At 38.9% G+C, this 13,689-nt stretch overlaps 1 protein-coding gene across 1 annotated transcript; it reads right to left on the bottom strand.

Annotated features, from left to right (window-relative positions):
* Nucleotides 1-758: 758 nt before the first annotated feature.
* On the bottom strand, nucleotides 759-13,380 carry plekho1a (pleckstrin homology domain containing, family O member 1a). Its single transcript, XM_056249617.1, has 6 exons — nucleotides 13,281-13,380; nucleotides 11,843-11,989; nucleotides 5,497-5,637; nucleotides 4,692-4,796; nucleotides 3,306-3,407; nucleotides 759-2,127 (listed from the first exon to the last, which is right to left on the bottom strand). The coding sequence occupies exons 1-6, from the start codon at nucleotides 13,305-13,307 to the stop codon at nucleotides 1,021-1,023; spliced, it is 1,629 nt and encodes a 542-aa protein (XP_056105592.1). The 5' UTR covers nucleotides 13,308-13,380; the 3' UTR covers nucleotides 759-1,020.
* Between the last annotated feature and the right edge of the window lie 309 nt (nucleotides 13,381-13,689).

Genomic DNA, 13,689 nt, shown 5'->3' with positions numbered 1-13,689 from the left:
GCAGGATGGATTCTGATTGGCTGTCGATGTTTTTATCGTTCATCAGCTGGATAGCTAATCGTTGTGAAGACGATTCTTTCTCTGTGCCGTTATCGTTACAGCGGTGGTGTGTGAACTGTGCTATTCTTTATTAAGGATGATTTTTAGAACTATATCTTTATCGTTTTCTTTGTAGTTCGTCCTTGGTGTTAACGGGCCTTTATGAGCCGAATCGAAAACGAATGACTCGTATGAGTCAATTCTCTCAACAAATAGTTCAAAAAGACGAAGTGACTTTTAACTTGTTCTGAAATACTGCCCTGTTCATTTTACAAATATTATTTATTTCTATATCTAAGAATATGTGAAAGGGGGAAAGAAAGAATGGGATTCGAAACAAGTAAATTATCGAATCGAAAGTTTGTTAACTATCCTTATCCTATCAACAACAATGACTGCACTAGTTGTTAGATACTCAAACTGTCAAATAAAAAACTAAGGTGTAGCAAGAAAAAATCATTTTATCTTTAGTACTTTTGTTTGTTTGTGTGTGTGTGTGTGTGGGGGGGGGGGGGGGGTATATTTGTAGATATTCTACAAATATCTTTTGAAATGGAAATTATGATTGACCCACTTAATATTGGGGAGCAGGAGAGACTTGCCAAAAAAACGACCACTGTTAACTTTTACCCTAACTCTTTTCCACACAAAGCTCAACATTACCATCATGTTCACCTCAAAACAGTTTTTTTACCTGAGCTGTTTTTGGAAAAAGTGAGTGAATCATAAACCACTTTAATCATTAGTCATACACATTATCAATGCCAACAGAAGTACTACAGCCTTGAAAGTGGAGTCACAAGTAAAAATACAGAAGTTCAAAGTGCAAAGACAAAGGGTTGAGGTGTCAGAGGAACAACAGTTAATATATAAACAATAGACTGTGAGATAAAACAGAACACTGAAAGTTCCACCTATTGTTCTCCTTCCTTGCATTCATTGTAAAGGCTCACATGTCATTTTGACTGACTAAAGATTTGGTCAGGGGCTTTTCTTTTTGCGGTTCTGTGAGGGTGTTGTGGGTGATCTAGTTTTACTGTGCTCTGCCCGCTGCTGTCTGGCTTGCAGCTCCTTTACCTCAGCCAAAACCTCTCTAGCTTCTCGCCAGGAAGAAATGGCCTCTTGTAAGAGTCGTTCAGCTGCCGCCCTTCTGCTATCCCAGTCCAAAGCCTCATTGAGAGGAGAATCAGTACCCCTAATGCTTTTGAAATGGGGCGAGTAAGAGATTCGAAAAAAAGCAGGGTCTGTTGACTTCATATGGGGCGAATTTGATCCAGTGGACAGAGGCGAGTCTGAACCTTTGATGTGAGTCAGATCGATGCATTTCATTTGGGGTGAACTTGATTCTTTTGAATCAGGTAAATCGCAGCTCTTCGAGCGAAGTGCGTTTTTGGAATGAGGGGATTTGGACTTGAAACGGGGCGAGTCTTTTGATTTCACATGTGGCGATTCTTTCCCTTTGGAACCAGGCGAATCTTTCACCCTCACTGAGGGGGAGTTTGTGCCTTTGCTGTGAGGTGAACTATGTGAGCTTGAGCCCTTGGAGTGTGGCGAGTCAGAGCCCTTGAGATGCCGGAGACGAGGGGAGTCGATGCCTCTCAGGTAGGGGTAAGATCCCATTCTGTCCCGATGGGGTTCCTGTTCCTGAATCTCAGCGAGCAACTCTTGAGTCCTTTGCAGGCGCTGGGTGATCAGATCCTGTAGGTGTCCCGTGGGACTCTGGGCCTGCGTCGCCTGGGGCCCATTCTTCCTATTTGGTTTTCGTTCTCCTCGGGACAGAGCGTCATCCATGGAAGCACATCGGTTACGGCCCTGAGATAGCTTCTCACTCTGAGGTGAGTGAGACTGGTTTTCATTGTTCAAGGAGAACTCGGTCTTGCGTGGCAAGCTGCTGGTTTTCACCTTGGCCTCTGTAGAGGAGGACGGCGGCCTGGACGCATCGGTGCCAGCGCGTCGACGGCCAGGAGCCAGTTTATCCAGGCTGACCCGATGGTCCTTCAACCACTCATCCTGATCGTCATCAAGCATACCAGCATCTTCTTCATTCACCAAGTCCAGCATCAGCATTCCATCAGAGGAGGCAGAGGCCTACAACAAGACAACATTTAATACCACTTTATGTTTTTCTGGTGGATATGCCAGTATCTTGACACCTAGCAGCATGAATGCACCATCATGAATTAGTTTTCGGTTACCAATACCCTCAAAGAAATGCACCAATGTTAAGTGAGCAGTATTCGGGCGGTCATGTGATCGTAATATGTAAAATCGATCTATCATTTAAATTATTTATTTAAAAAGGTTGAACCAAATGTAATTAAATATACACTACCTTTGTAAAGTTTTGGATCGGTATGACTTTTAATGACTGAAAGAAATCTCTTATGCTCATAAAAAAATAGTGTAAATGTTTTTCTATTTTAATACCTTTTAATGTAATTTATTCCAGTGATGCAAAGCTGAATTTTCCGCATCATTACTTCAGTCTTCAGTGTCACATGATCCTTCATAAATCATTCTAATATGCTGATTTGCTGCTCAAGAAACATTTCTAATTATTATCAATGTTAAAAACAGTTGTGCTGCTTAAAATTTTTATGGAAATTGATAATAATTTTTTTTAGGATTCTTTGATGAATAGAAAGAGACAGCATTTATATAATATAAATAGAATTCTTTGTGACAATTTTAAAGTTGTACTGTAAGTTTTGATCAGTTTAATGCATTCTTGCTGGAAAAACAAATCTCTTTTTAAAAGAATCTTACTGACCCCAAAATTTTGGTTGCAAATAACAGATAAATCTACTAACCCTAACTCAAAAATGAAATAAATTCAAAGATCACGGTCCAATGATAACCTAAAAACTGTTAAGACTCAGTAATTCCCACAATTGTTGAAACTCAAATAAAAAGTGAAAATTACTAAAAGCATAACCATTCAATAGTTATGTTGAAACGAGATTTAGTTAGGGGAAAATAAAAGGTGGGGTGGACATTTTACTCCAGGGGGACATCTTACCCCCATCTTAATCTACTATTTATGTGTAAAACTTTTTACTTTTTAATTGAAGAAAAAAATACTGAGTGCACCTTTTAAACAGCAAAGTTTTCTGGACTACCTCTCCGTAATGCAGTCAGGTTATAAATAGCTGCATATAAGTTTCATCATTATTGCCCCAAACAACCACCTAGTGCCATGAAGTCCATATGAGCAGACAAACAACAACAGTCTTTGGAATCAAAGTCAAAGCAAGAACACCACCCACCACAGCCATGAGATGACCCCGCGTAGGCAAACGCCGCCCGAGTGGGATCTTGGCCCGATCGCGTGTAGGATGAGCCAGAAGACTCTCCTCCTCAATCGTCACCTGCAAAGGGAAATGAATCAAAACTGGAGCTGAGCTCATTTTTACCATATTAACACAGTCATTTTCAGCAACCTTATATGGGTTCTAATTTACACAACACAAAAGGCCTATATGACATGAAGCGTTAATTAGTCTTGCATTCATCTCAGTTTAATCCAGTAGTTGTTAGTGTGAAAATGAATTTGCAGATTTATAAATAGAACGGAAGGTGCCTTATACAGATGATGTGAAATTCACACACGTGGGTTTCTGGTATATGAAATGCAGTGATTTTACAAGTGGAAACAAGACTGTGTGAAATCTTTTGCAACCCATATGCAATTGTATCAAAAAAGGGTTTTAATGTTCACTTTTTTAAATCTTAAAGAGGACCTATTATGTACTTTTACAAAGTCTTGATTTTTTTTTTTTTGGGGGGGGGGGGGGGGGGGGGGGGGGCTCTACTAGAATAGCTTTTTCTGCTTCAATGTTCAGAAAAAAACTTGTTATTTTTCCCATATTCTCCACTGTTGCAGCTCCTCTCTTCCCAGTCTGTCAGTAACGCTCTGTTTAGTTCCTGTCTCTATGAAGCCCCTCCTTCTAAAAAGCACACTGTGCTCTGATTGGTCGGCTGAATTAATGTGTTGTGATTGGTCAACCGCTAAGAGCGTGTTTGGGAAATGCCCCGCCCCTTACCATAACCGCCAGTTTCAACACACTACTAACTCAACAGGCCTCGTCCCTTTATTTAGAGTATGCCTTGGGCAGGAATTATTTAAATGAGGAATATTGTGACGTGTTTGTTCACGGAAGAAAACTCAAGACTACACTGGAGGCGTTTCAGGGAGTTCAGAAACAGTGACACTGATATAGAGAATAACTGCGTTTGAGTGACTTTGTGTTTTGTAACTTTGCAGACCATAATAGGTCCTCTTTAAACCCCCATTTGAATTATTGTGGCCATAGTAATAAAGCATGATGTTGACTGGCTTAACAGTTCTTAGCCGAAATGTTTTCCATAGGTATGTCAACCAAAAAGTTCTATATTTTTTATATTCATTGTTTTTCAGAGTGCTTTTGTGAAATAATTGCACAAAGAATTTCCAGTATCCTAAAAGTGCAAAAAAACAAATAATGACAAGAAGATAGAAAGATCTAAAAGTGAAATAGAAGAGGGTTAGCACTAGAATCTAAAAGAGAAATATATACCGGTACAGAAAGAGACTGACTAATGCAATGAAAGAGTGTGGGAGTGGAAAGGAAAACAAGGAATAAATAAAGAGTATATGAAATGTCTGTGCTCACCTCATCCAGCACACGATTCTTAGCTCTGGTAATACCTGTATTTAAAACATTGATCCAAGATTCCTTCTCCTCTGGACTCACAGCCAGAAATACAAGATTGGGGCTCTAATGGGAAAAAAGCACTTATTAAAATATCAACAATTACAATTATTAAAATGAATAATTATGGTATTTTAAGGGTCCTTGAAAAAAAAACTACATTGTCTTTGATCTTTTTATTAAGGAATCAATTTCGTATAGCCAAATCCAAAGGTTTGCAATGCTTCATTCAACCAGGTATGTTTGAGCATTCTGTGCTTTTTAGGGTTGCATCTTGTGAAATTCATGTTTTTGGTTTATTTAGATGTCTTTGGTCTGGTTACCAATTTGATTATTTATGTATGGTCCTATTAATGTCACTGTATGTCTGAGCCTCGTCACAAGCATTTCAATGCCCTCTTTTCCCCAGTGTTAATTGCGCAAATGACAAATAAATGCCTTTTGACTCTTGACTCCCTTGACTCTTGACTTTGGTCTGTGTTGCATTCGTATTTCAGTTTAACAGCACCAGAGTTTGTTTGGAAGCAGAGACCCTGAAAATGTGTGTCACAAGAGTTCAGATGGCAGCGTTCACACTTACTTAAAATGAACCGGACTAACAGGGCAATCACACCAGAGTTCAGTTTGTTTTAATCGAACCAAACCCGCCAAGTGTGAACACACCCTAAAAAACTGATTAAAATCAAACCACCTTGTAGTCAAACAGGCACAATATGAATTGAACCCTTTATTTTTTATCCATAATGTCATAATGTTTAGTTCTTACCTTGTTTCCAGGGTGTTGGCGGCGTAGCAGGGTAAATTTACTGTGGTTCTTCTTGCTGTGGCTCTTGACTTTTCGCAGTTCCTCTGAGCGCTCATACAGTGCCAGGTCAAACACTTCATGAGTCTTCCCATTATTCTTCATCTGAACACAAGAGCAGCAGCATCAGCACACAGGCCTGAAGCTAGTAACAATTGCTACCATTAATTGAAAATATCAGCAGCGCTTTCCCAGGCCAACTGTGCCGACAACAGTGATTCATGATGGGACATATTGATTTTAGCTCGAAGGACAGCAATAATTAATGTTCAACAGAACACTGCTGTGACATCAGTCCATAGAATCTGACACTAAACAAAATCACCAACTTTTAATTTACAAATAGTTACAGGATATATAAGGATATATGAACAACACAAGGTATTAAATGTAACTTAATACTCTATGGAAGCCAGTTTACACCTCAAAGTAAAAAATGGTACTTGTGTAACTTGTGACTTTATTCCTCGTATTGCTCATTTATTTGTAACTATATTTGCAACTAGGCCTATATCTGACCACTGCTGCTTATAACTGCTCATTTATGTCATATAATTGTGGTTTGACATTTTATAATGTGACTTTATACTTACAAGCTCTGAACGCTAGCTAGTGGATATCTCACAGTGCACTGTACCTCAAAATTGCCATTGCAAATGTGACTATATCTCACAATGTGAATTATGATTCTTTTTTGGTAATGCTTCACATTTCACAATGAACAGGGCAAACCTCACACATATAGCCAAGCCAGGTTCAGAACATATTCTTAATTAATACCAAATAGTAGCCTGGTTAAAACCAGACCATTCTCAGTTGTAACTGAGTTATGGTCTGGCAACGCGTCATAGACAAATCATTTCCAGAGGGGCGTCACCAACGGACGTCGCGGATAGACCTAAACCCAATCAGAGCGATGAAGGAGATGATGTATGCAGAGCGGCGGAGAAACATCTCTGAGTGTTGTTCTTTGCTCGGTCTTTAACAAAAAGGAAACGTTCAAATCGCTTAAAACAGACGCGATAGCTGATTCGAACGAGTGATGTTCGACGGCGGCATCCATCTTTGTAATGTAGGCTACAAAATCTGCTTCAAAATCCCAGCGCTGTCGTCATCGTGTAAAGCCCGCCCCAACGTTTCTGATTGGTGCCTCGATTTCGACAGATTGGAAATGGGCTTGAATGAGCTCTTTGCCAGACTAACTTTCAGAGCAAATCTTTGCCGGACGTTGTCTGGGTTTTCCCAGGCTAACCAAATAGCATAAAAGGAAACAAACTGTTCTTTTCCATCAGAAATCAAGACAGATGTTCCAAACGGTTTTCAGTTAGTACAGCCCCTCCCCTAATCATTCAGCCAGTGACCCATCTGTGAAAAGTAAACGCCTCATTTTAAGACAGGTCAATCATCATTATAGCAGACTGTGGTGGAAAAGAGGTAAATTTCACTGAACCTGAGGGGGGAAAAAAACCCACAGTGGGACACTAAATCCTAGAGAGCCACAATGAGGGTCACAAGGGTTTCTGCTGAGACGAACACAAAAACTCAACGCTAGAGATATTAGCATGCATGTAATGTCTCACATACCAAAAAAGAGAAACGTAGACATTTTGGGTCAGAGCTCTGCACGATTACCATGCATTCACCATAGCAACGGAAATACGCAACAAAGGAATCTGATGTCAGTGAGCTTGAGATTAAAGTACAAAGATCAAAGTGATCCGCGATCACAGACCAAACAGCAAGCAAAAGCAAACCAGCCTTTGAGTTAGGTCACGTTTATCTAAGAGAGTTCACAAAACAACAATTTTAACGATAAAGAGCAGCATTTAGGTAAACCCCCCATGCCACATATGGCTAAAGGTAATCTGTGTAACCGTATGCCTCCAGATGGCCTCCTGGGGTCACACATTTAAATGTGAGTGAGCGCACACTCTGAGAAAGGGCGTACTAGTGATGCTAATATGGGGCAAAAGACCCCTGGAGGAAAAGAGCCTGGCCTCTCTTCACCACATCAATATTTCACTCCCACTGTTGGCACAGCACGTTCCCGGCAGGGGGCCATCCTGATCTCTGGATTAACCACCTCCCAAAATAACCCACTTACCCACCGTCTTCTCTCTCACGAAGGTAACTCCATCATCCACAACAAGATGTAAGGAATAAAAACGCAGCCTTTCGTAAAGAGTACTCCTATGAATATTACATATCCCAAGGATTTCAGAACAGAGCTGGTTTTCAAGGCATTGTGAATTGGTAGTTTATAAAGATGGCCCTGGCTGCTTCACTTTGCTTGGAGCCATACAACCTTAAAATCAGTCTCAAGATGTAAGGACTGTGAACATGAAGTTAATACTCCTATTACATGCCTAGTTTTACTTCTACGAACAAGCTGGAATTAAATAGATTTGCAGAATCCCCTTGAATCACGTGTTCAGTGTGTTCTGTAATCTGGTTGACGGCATTATTTAGAGGTCAACCAATTTTCCTGAAATAGACATAATTGAAATAAACTAAAGTAAACCTCACAGCCTCTTGTCCTGCCAAATGGATGTTATGCAAAGTTAAACATCATAATTCACACAGATGATTGGACTGACGGATGATTATCAGACACTGTGAATCTGTGAATCCACACTGTTTATGAGTAAATCCTCAGTACATGTTTACATATGATCCATTTGCACACATGACGAATAAACTCTCAACCATGAATGATCCGCCTGAATACAGTGAATCCTAGAGTAGAGCATCAATTATTTACACCAGATGTATAGAGGGAGCTTGAAAAGAAGCACTTTGAACCCTGTTATAGATGCTCAACTGTCTACATGTATAAACTTCAAATAATTCACATGGGAATCAGAAAGGATCATAGCCTTTATGAGTAGAGTTGCGTGAAGTGTCTCACTACGCTACATGAGTGAGATCAATTGAATAGATATGTCAAGTGACATCATTCTGGCAAGAACAGGGCTACCTTGAGCATTGCAGCAAAGTCAAGTGCAGCGGTGCATAACGCTATCAGTACTAAGACGGCCACAGCAAACAATACACAGAGCCTGAAGGCATGCAGCGATCACCAGAGGACAGACCTGTAGCACACACTCAGACTGATGCAACCTGCTGACATTGTATTCTAATACTATAAAAATAACTTTGCTTGCCTGACTGGTGGGACGATTCACAGGGCTAGAGGATGAGTATACAGAATGGTAATTTGACTTGCGGCTTTATTTGACAACATTAATTTCTCTGAATACCTGGGGAATCTTGTGAAAATATGATGTCATGTATGCCAAACTAAAATATTTTGGGAATTCAAGCAGTGTTGACAGTGGAGAATGAAAGATTGGAGATTCAATTACTATGAGCATAGACTTCACTGTATATTAACAAATTAAATGACCCATCATACCACTGATCAGCTCTACCAAACTTGGATGTCTTTTCCAGTAATAAACAAACACTGTTAAGTTGTTTTGATTGATACTGTGAAGCAGCTTTGATACAATCTGTATTGTGAAAAGCGCTATATAAATATATTTGACTTGACTTGACTTGACCTTTTATGCCCTTTGACAAAGTCTTGATTTTGTTTTTGGGCTCTACTAGGTTTTCATGCTTCAATGTTCAAAAAACCTTTTTTTCCCATTTTCTCCATTTTTTCAGCTCCTCTCTTCCCAGTCTGCCAGTAATGGTGCGTTCAAGTCCTCCTGGGAGGTTTGTACGTATAGGGAAGTCGTGTTTACAACGTGAGGTGCGTTCAAGTCAGTTTTGTCAGAGCAAGATGGCGGTGTACCTTCTTTTAATGAATTACACGAAAATACAGCAAGGTTTGTTAACTCTGCTTATAGAAAATGAAGAACAAAGAATGCGCATCAGGTGTGTTTTTATTTATATGTTTTTAATTAACTTATGAAGCCAATGTAAACTGTATCATTATAAAATTATTATATATAATTGTTATATGACAATGATATCATATTTTGTGCAGAGAGCTTACTTTGTTATAAATGAAAAAGCCTTACAATGTCACTGCTAAATAACTGTAAGTATTGTGATATATCAACTACAGACGTTGCATCCATTGATTCCGCCATGTTTCTCACTGACACGCCCCCAACTCGTACAGATCGGGGCTTAAAGAAAATCCCGAGCTCCCCATTGGTATTTACGACATTGTGGTGGCGTTCAAGTGCGTTCAAGTCTCTATGAAGCCCCTCCTTCTGAAAAGCACAATGTGCTTGATTGATCAACTGGATCAGTGTGCTGTGATTGGTCAACAGCTTCGGATGTGTTTAGGAAATGTCCCGCCCCTTACCATAACCGCCAGTTTCAACACACTACTAACTAACTCAACCAGGCCCCGCCCCTTTATTCTGCATATGCCTTGGGCGGGAATTATTTAAATGAGGAATATTGTGACGTGTTTGTTCCCCGGAAGAAAACTCAAGACTACAATGGAGGCGTTTCAGGAAGTTCAGAAGCAGTGACACTGATAAAGAGAATAATGGTGCGTTCAACTCATAAATATGATATTTTCGACATGACTTGAACGCACCATTATTCTCTTTATCAGTGTGCACATGAACACCACCACATCGTAAATATGAGTGGGAAGCCTGGGATTTTCTTTAAGCCCCGATGTCTTTAAGCTCCGACCAAAGTGACTTGAATGCACCTGACATTGTAAACACGACTTAAATTCAAATTTCCCTGGAGGACTTGAACGCACCATAACTCCTTTGGAGTGACTTTGCGCTTTGTAACTTTGCAGACCTTTTTCACGTTCAAACAGCAACATTACACTCTAAAGAGAGTTGAAAATGCTCCTCTTTAAAATAAAAGTAATCATTTATAAAACGAATTAGTAATATATGAAAATACATTAAAATATATTATTAGAATTTTTTTTATGTTCCTTTGAATTGAAGTTTCTATATATTTTTTTACAAGATCATAACACTTAACTCAAGGTGCCAGCTGCATCAGTGTCAGCAAGCTCAGTTTTGGTGGTCTGTCCATGTAAAGTTCATGTTTGAATAATTCACCACATAAATAGGAAACATCCACACTCATTCTACTTCACTGCAACACCACCTGCATTTTGTGTGAGTACTTGGTCTCTACATGTAATCAATGTCTTTTTGAACCATAGACTTAAAAAAAAAAATGCATAGTAGCCTAATCATAATTTGTAAAAGATAGACAACTAGTCAATATTGGATTACTTACCAACAACCAAACGGAAACTAGCAAACAGACAGAATGGAAAAGACTTTCATTTAAATCTGATATTGATTTCAATCTTTAAAAAACGGTCACCCAACAGTAAAGACTATCTTAAGAGGAGTCCCATTAATATTTCTGTTCATGGTGAACTTGAAAAGCATATCTGGTTCTTATTTGTGCCACTGACAGATCAAAACACATGGATGCAAATTGCTGCGATACTTCATTTAGATGCTGTATGTGGTTTGTTTTCATGATGGCGTGACACTGGATTCAGAGTCCTGAACATCTCCAGGGAGCAAGAGATGTGCAGCTGGGCTTTGAATCTTTTAATGTAAATAACAATGTCGCTCATCCAAAAGACAGCAGATGTGTGAATGCAACTGCTTTCTCAACTCTTAAAACCATTTACTGTTGCTTTAATGAGAAAAACCAGGACACTCTGTACAGTTTTCCGTGATATGCTGTAATCTGACGGCTCTGTGAAAGTGATGAAAGCCTACAGGCAATGACAGAAACAAGCTGCTACACTTCCATGAAAATTACAACCATGCCTCCACACAAGCTTCATGTGAGCAAATGATTCAATTGTAAAGATTGGTTGCTCCTACATCGAACCGGAAATTGAATTCAACTGAATATTTGAAAGCAACTTCAGGGATGTTTGGTAGTGGTACTGACACAAAATCCATGACACGGGAAAATATTGATTGTAGCCACTAAACAGGTTCACTGCTGCATGTCGTTTGGGGACACAATTGGGTTTCAATTTTCAGTGTTTATATAATACCCTTTAGAAAATTATAGCTTGTCAAAAGGATTACTTTGATGTTGCAAGAGTATGTCCTTTATATCAAGGGCAGGACGTTTTTGGCAAACATTCATGACTCGTATTCATAACTCAGTATATAATCTCTGTAGTTTATGTCAAAATCTGAATGGGTTTCATACACGAGTTGACATGATAAACCTTTGAGAAGTTGACATGCCCTGCCTTTGATTGAGCATGAAATCATTATGAAAATGTATTGTATAAAAAATACAATAGAAAATGTATGTAATTGTCTTTATAACTCACCTCTTTTTCAAAGATGAACAGATGATCTCCTTTAAGCATCACAAAGCGGTTTCGCCATATTTCCCTGAATATTCCTTTGCCGCTGAACCTGCGGATCCAGCCTACTTTGTCTGGTTGGGATGAGGGCTGGTTTGCATCCTGAAGACCCTGAGTGTGTCAACAGTGACCCGGTTAGTGTGTCGCCCGTCTTGCATAATAGTATTCAAGTTCAAACAGATCTCCGTCACATCGCACTATGCTAAGCCATCATTACGTTTATTCCATATCTGTTACTAGTAGTTATATTATAACTATTAGTAAGTTGTCCAATAGTGACTATATTTTTTTTACTGGTATTGATGTGTCTCTTTGAAGTAGTCAAACAGTTTACTCGTAGTTACAAGTTTTGTTAGCTATTTATTAGATACTAGTGCATATAAACATTTTAGTAACACTTTACTATAAGGTCTCAATTAATGCATTAGTAAATGCATTTAAAAAAAGTAGTAAATGGTGTGACTGACACTTCACCTAAGATCAATAAATGCTGTAGAAGTATTTTTCATTATTTCGTGTTAACTAATGTTTTTAACAAATGAAAGTTATCAACATTTTTTACTTGAACAACAATAGAACAATTTGAAAATTAAAACTATTTTTGTAACTACTGAAATTTTTTACTAGTACAACTGGAATGCATATACTGTCATATAAACAGGTAGCTATCTAATAAATAAGTACAAGTAAATATGGAATAGGCTAAGTAACTATTGAGTCCATAATTGTACCCATAATCTCTAATAAAATAAGATAGCCACTACTGGAATAAAAAGGATAGTAGCCTAAAAGTAATTTGTAAAAGATAGGCTAGATTAGCCGACTTAGTCCCGTAATAAAAAAAAATAACGTTAACACTTTAATTAGTAAAATGGGTATTAGTAAATGTTGACATTATCATTAACTAAGATTAATAAATGCTGTAGAAGCTTCTTAACTAAAGTAGTTAACTAATTTTAATAATGAAACCTTATTGTAAAGTGTTACAAAAACAACAGTAGCCTAACAAAATAACTAGGCTATTAGTAACGTTATTACAGCCTGACATATAGGCTACTGCACCTTAAAAATATATCCCAAAAATGTTTTACTGTCAGTTGGTCAATTAAGGGTGTGGTCAATTAAAATTTCTGTTAAATAGAATAAAAGATATACGAGAGACAACAGCATAATGAAGAATTAGCGTAACGAAGATATAGCCTACGCTCTCACATTCGGCGCTTCATAACAAAGGAGTCATTGTTAAATTAATTTAGCCTACACATAATTTAAAAAAAGCAGAATACAAATAGCCTACTTGAGCTGTATTACATTCAGCCACTGTTCAATAAAACTATTAAATTATGAGCATTCATTACTATTAGCCTTTACACATCAGAGACTCGCTGAATGAAATTCTCACCCTTTTGACCAAATGGCTTTTCTTCATGCTGTTCGCAAAATGTATTTTCCGCCGTATATCTGTCCCGCTCTCTGGGAGAAGCTGAGGTGTTTCTCTGTGTCCTCCGAGGTGAACGTGGCGCGCGCAGGTGTTGTGTGTGGCTCGAGCTGTTTCTCTCAGGACTGATGGACTGCCAGTCTCTACATTGACGATTTGCAAACCGCGGGCAGAGGCTCTCCATTGGCTTGGGTGAGTCCCTGAGCTGCGGCTGTGCTTCTCAGCTCTCACCGAAACGGATTTCCCCGTTTATAGTGCTCGACTGCTCCATCTATTGAACAACGAGCACAGCTGTCGGCGGGATGATGATGTCACGCTGCACATTGAGCTTCCCTCATAAACACACTGCAAATCAGCGGATATATAGTTATTT

The sequence above is a fragment of the Rhinichthys klamathensis genome, unplaced genomic scaffold (genome assembly GCF_029890125.1).
Source record: "Rhinichthys klamathensis goyatoka isolate OS25496 unplaced genomic scaffold, OSU_Roscu_1.1 h1tg000060l_1, whole genome shotgun sequence".
In the NCBI taxonomy this organism is placed as follows: domain Eukaryota; kingdom Metazoa; phylum Chordata; class Actinopteri; order Cypriniformes; family Leuciscidae; genus Rhinichthys; species Rhinichthys klamathensis.
This window is presented reverse-complemented; position numbering and strand designations above follow the sequence as displayed.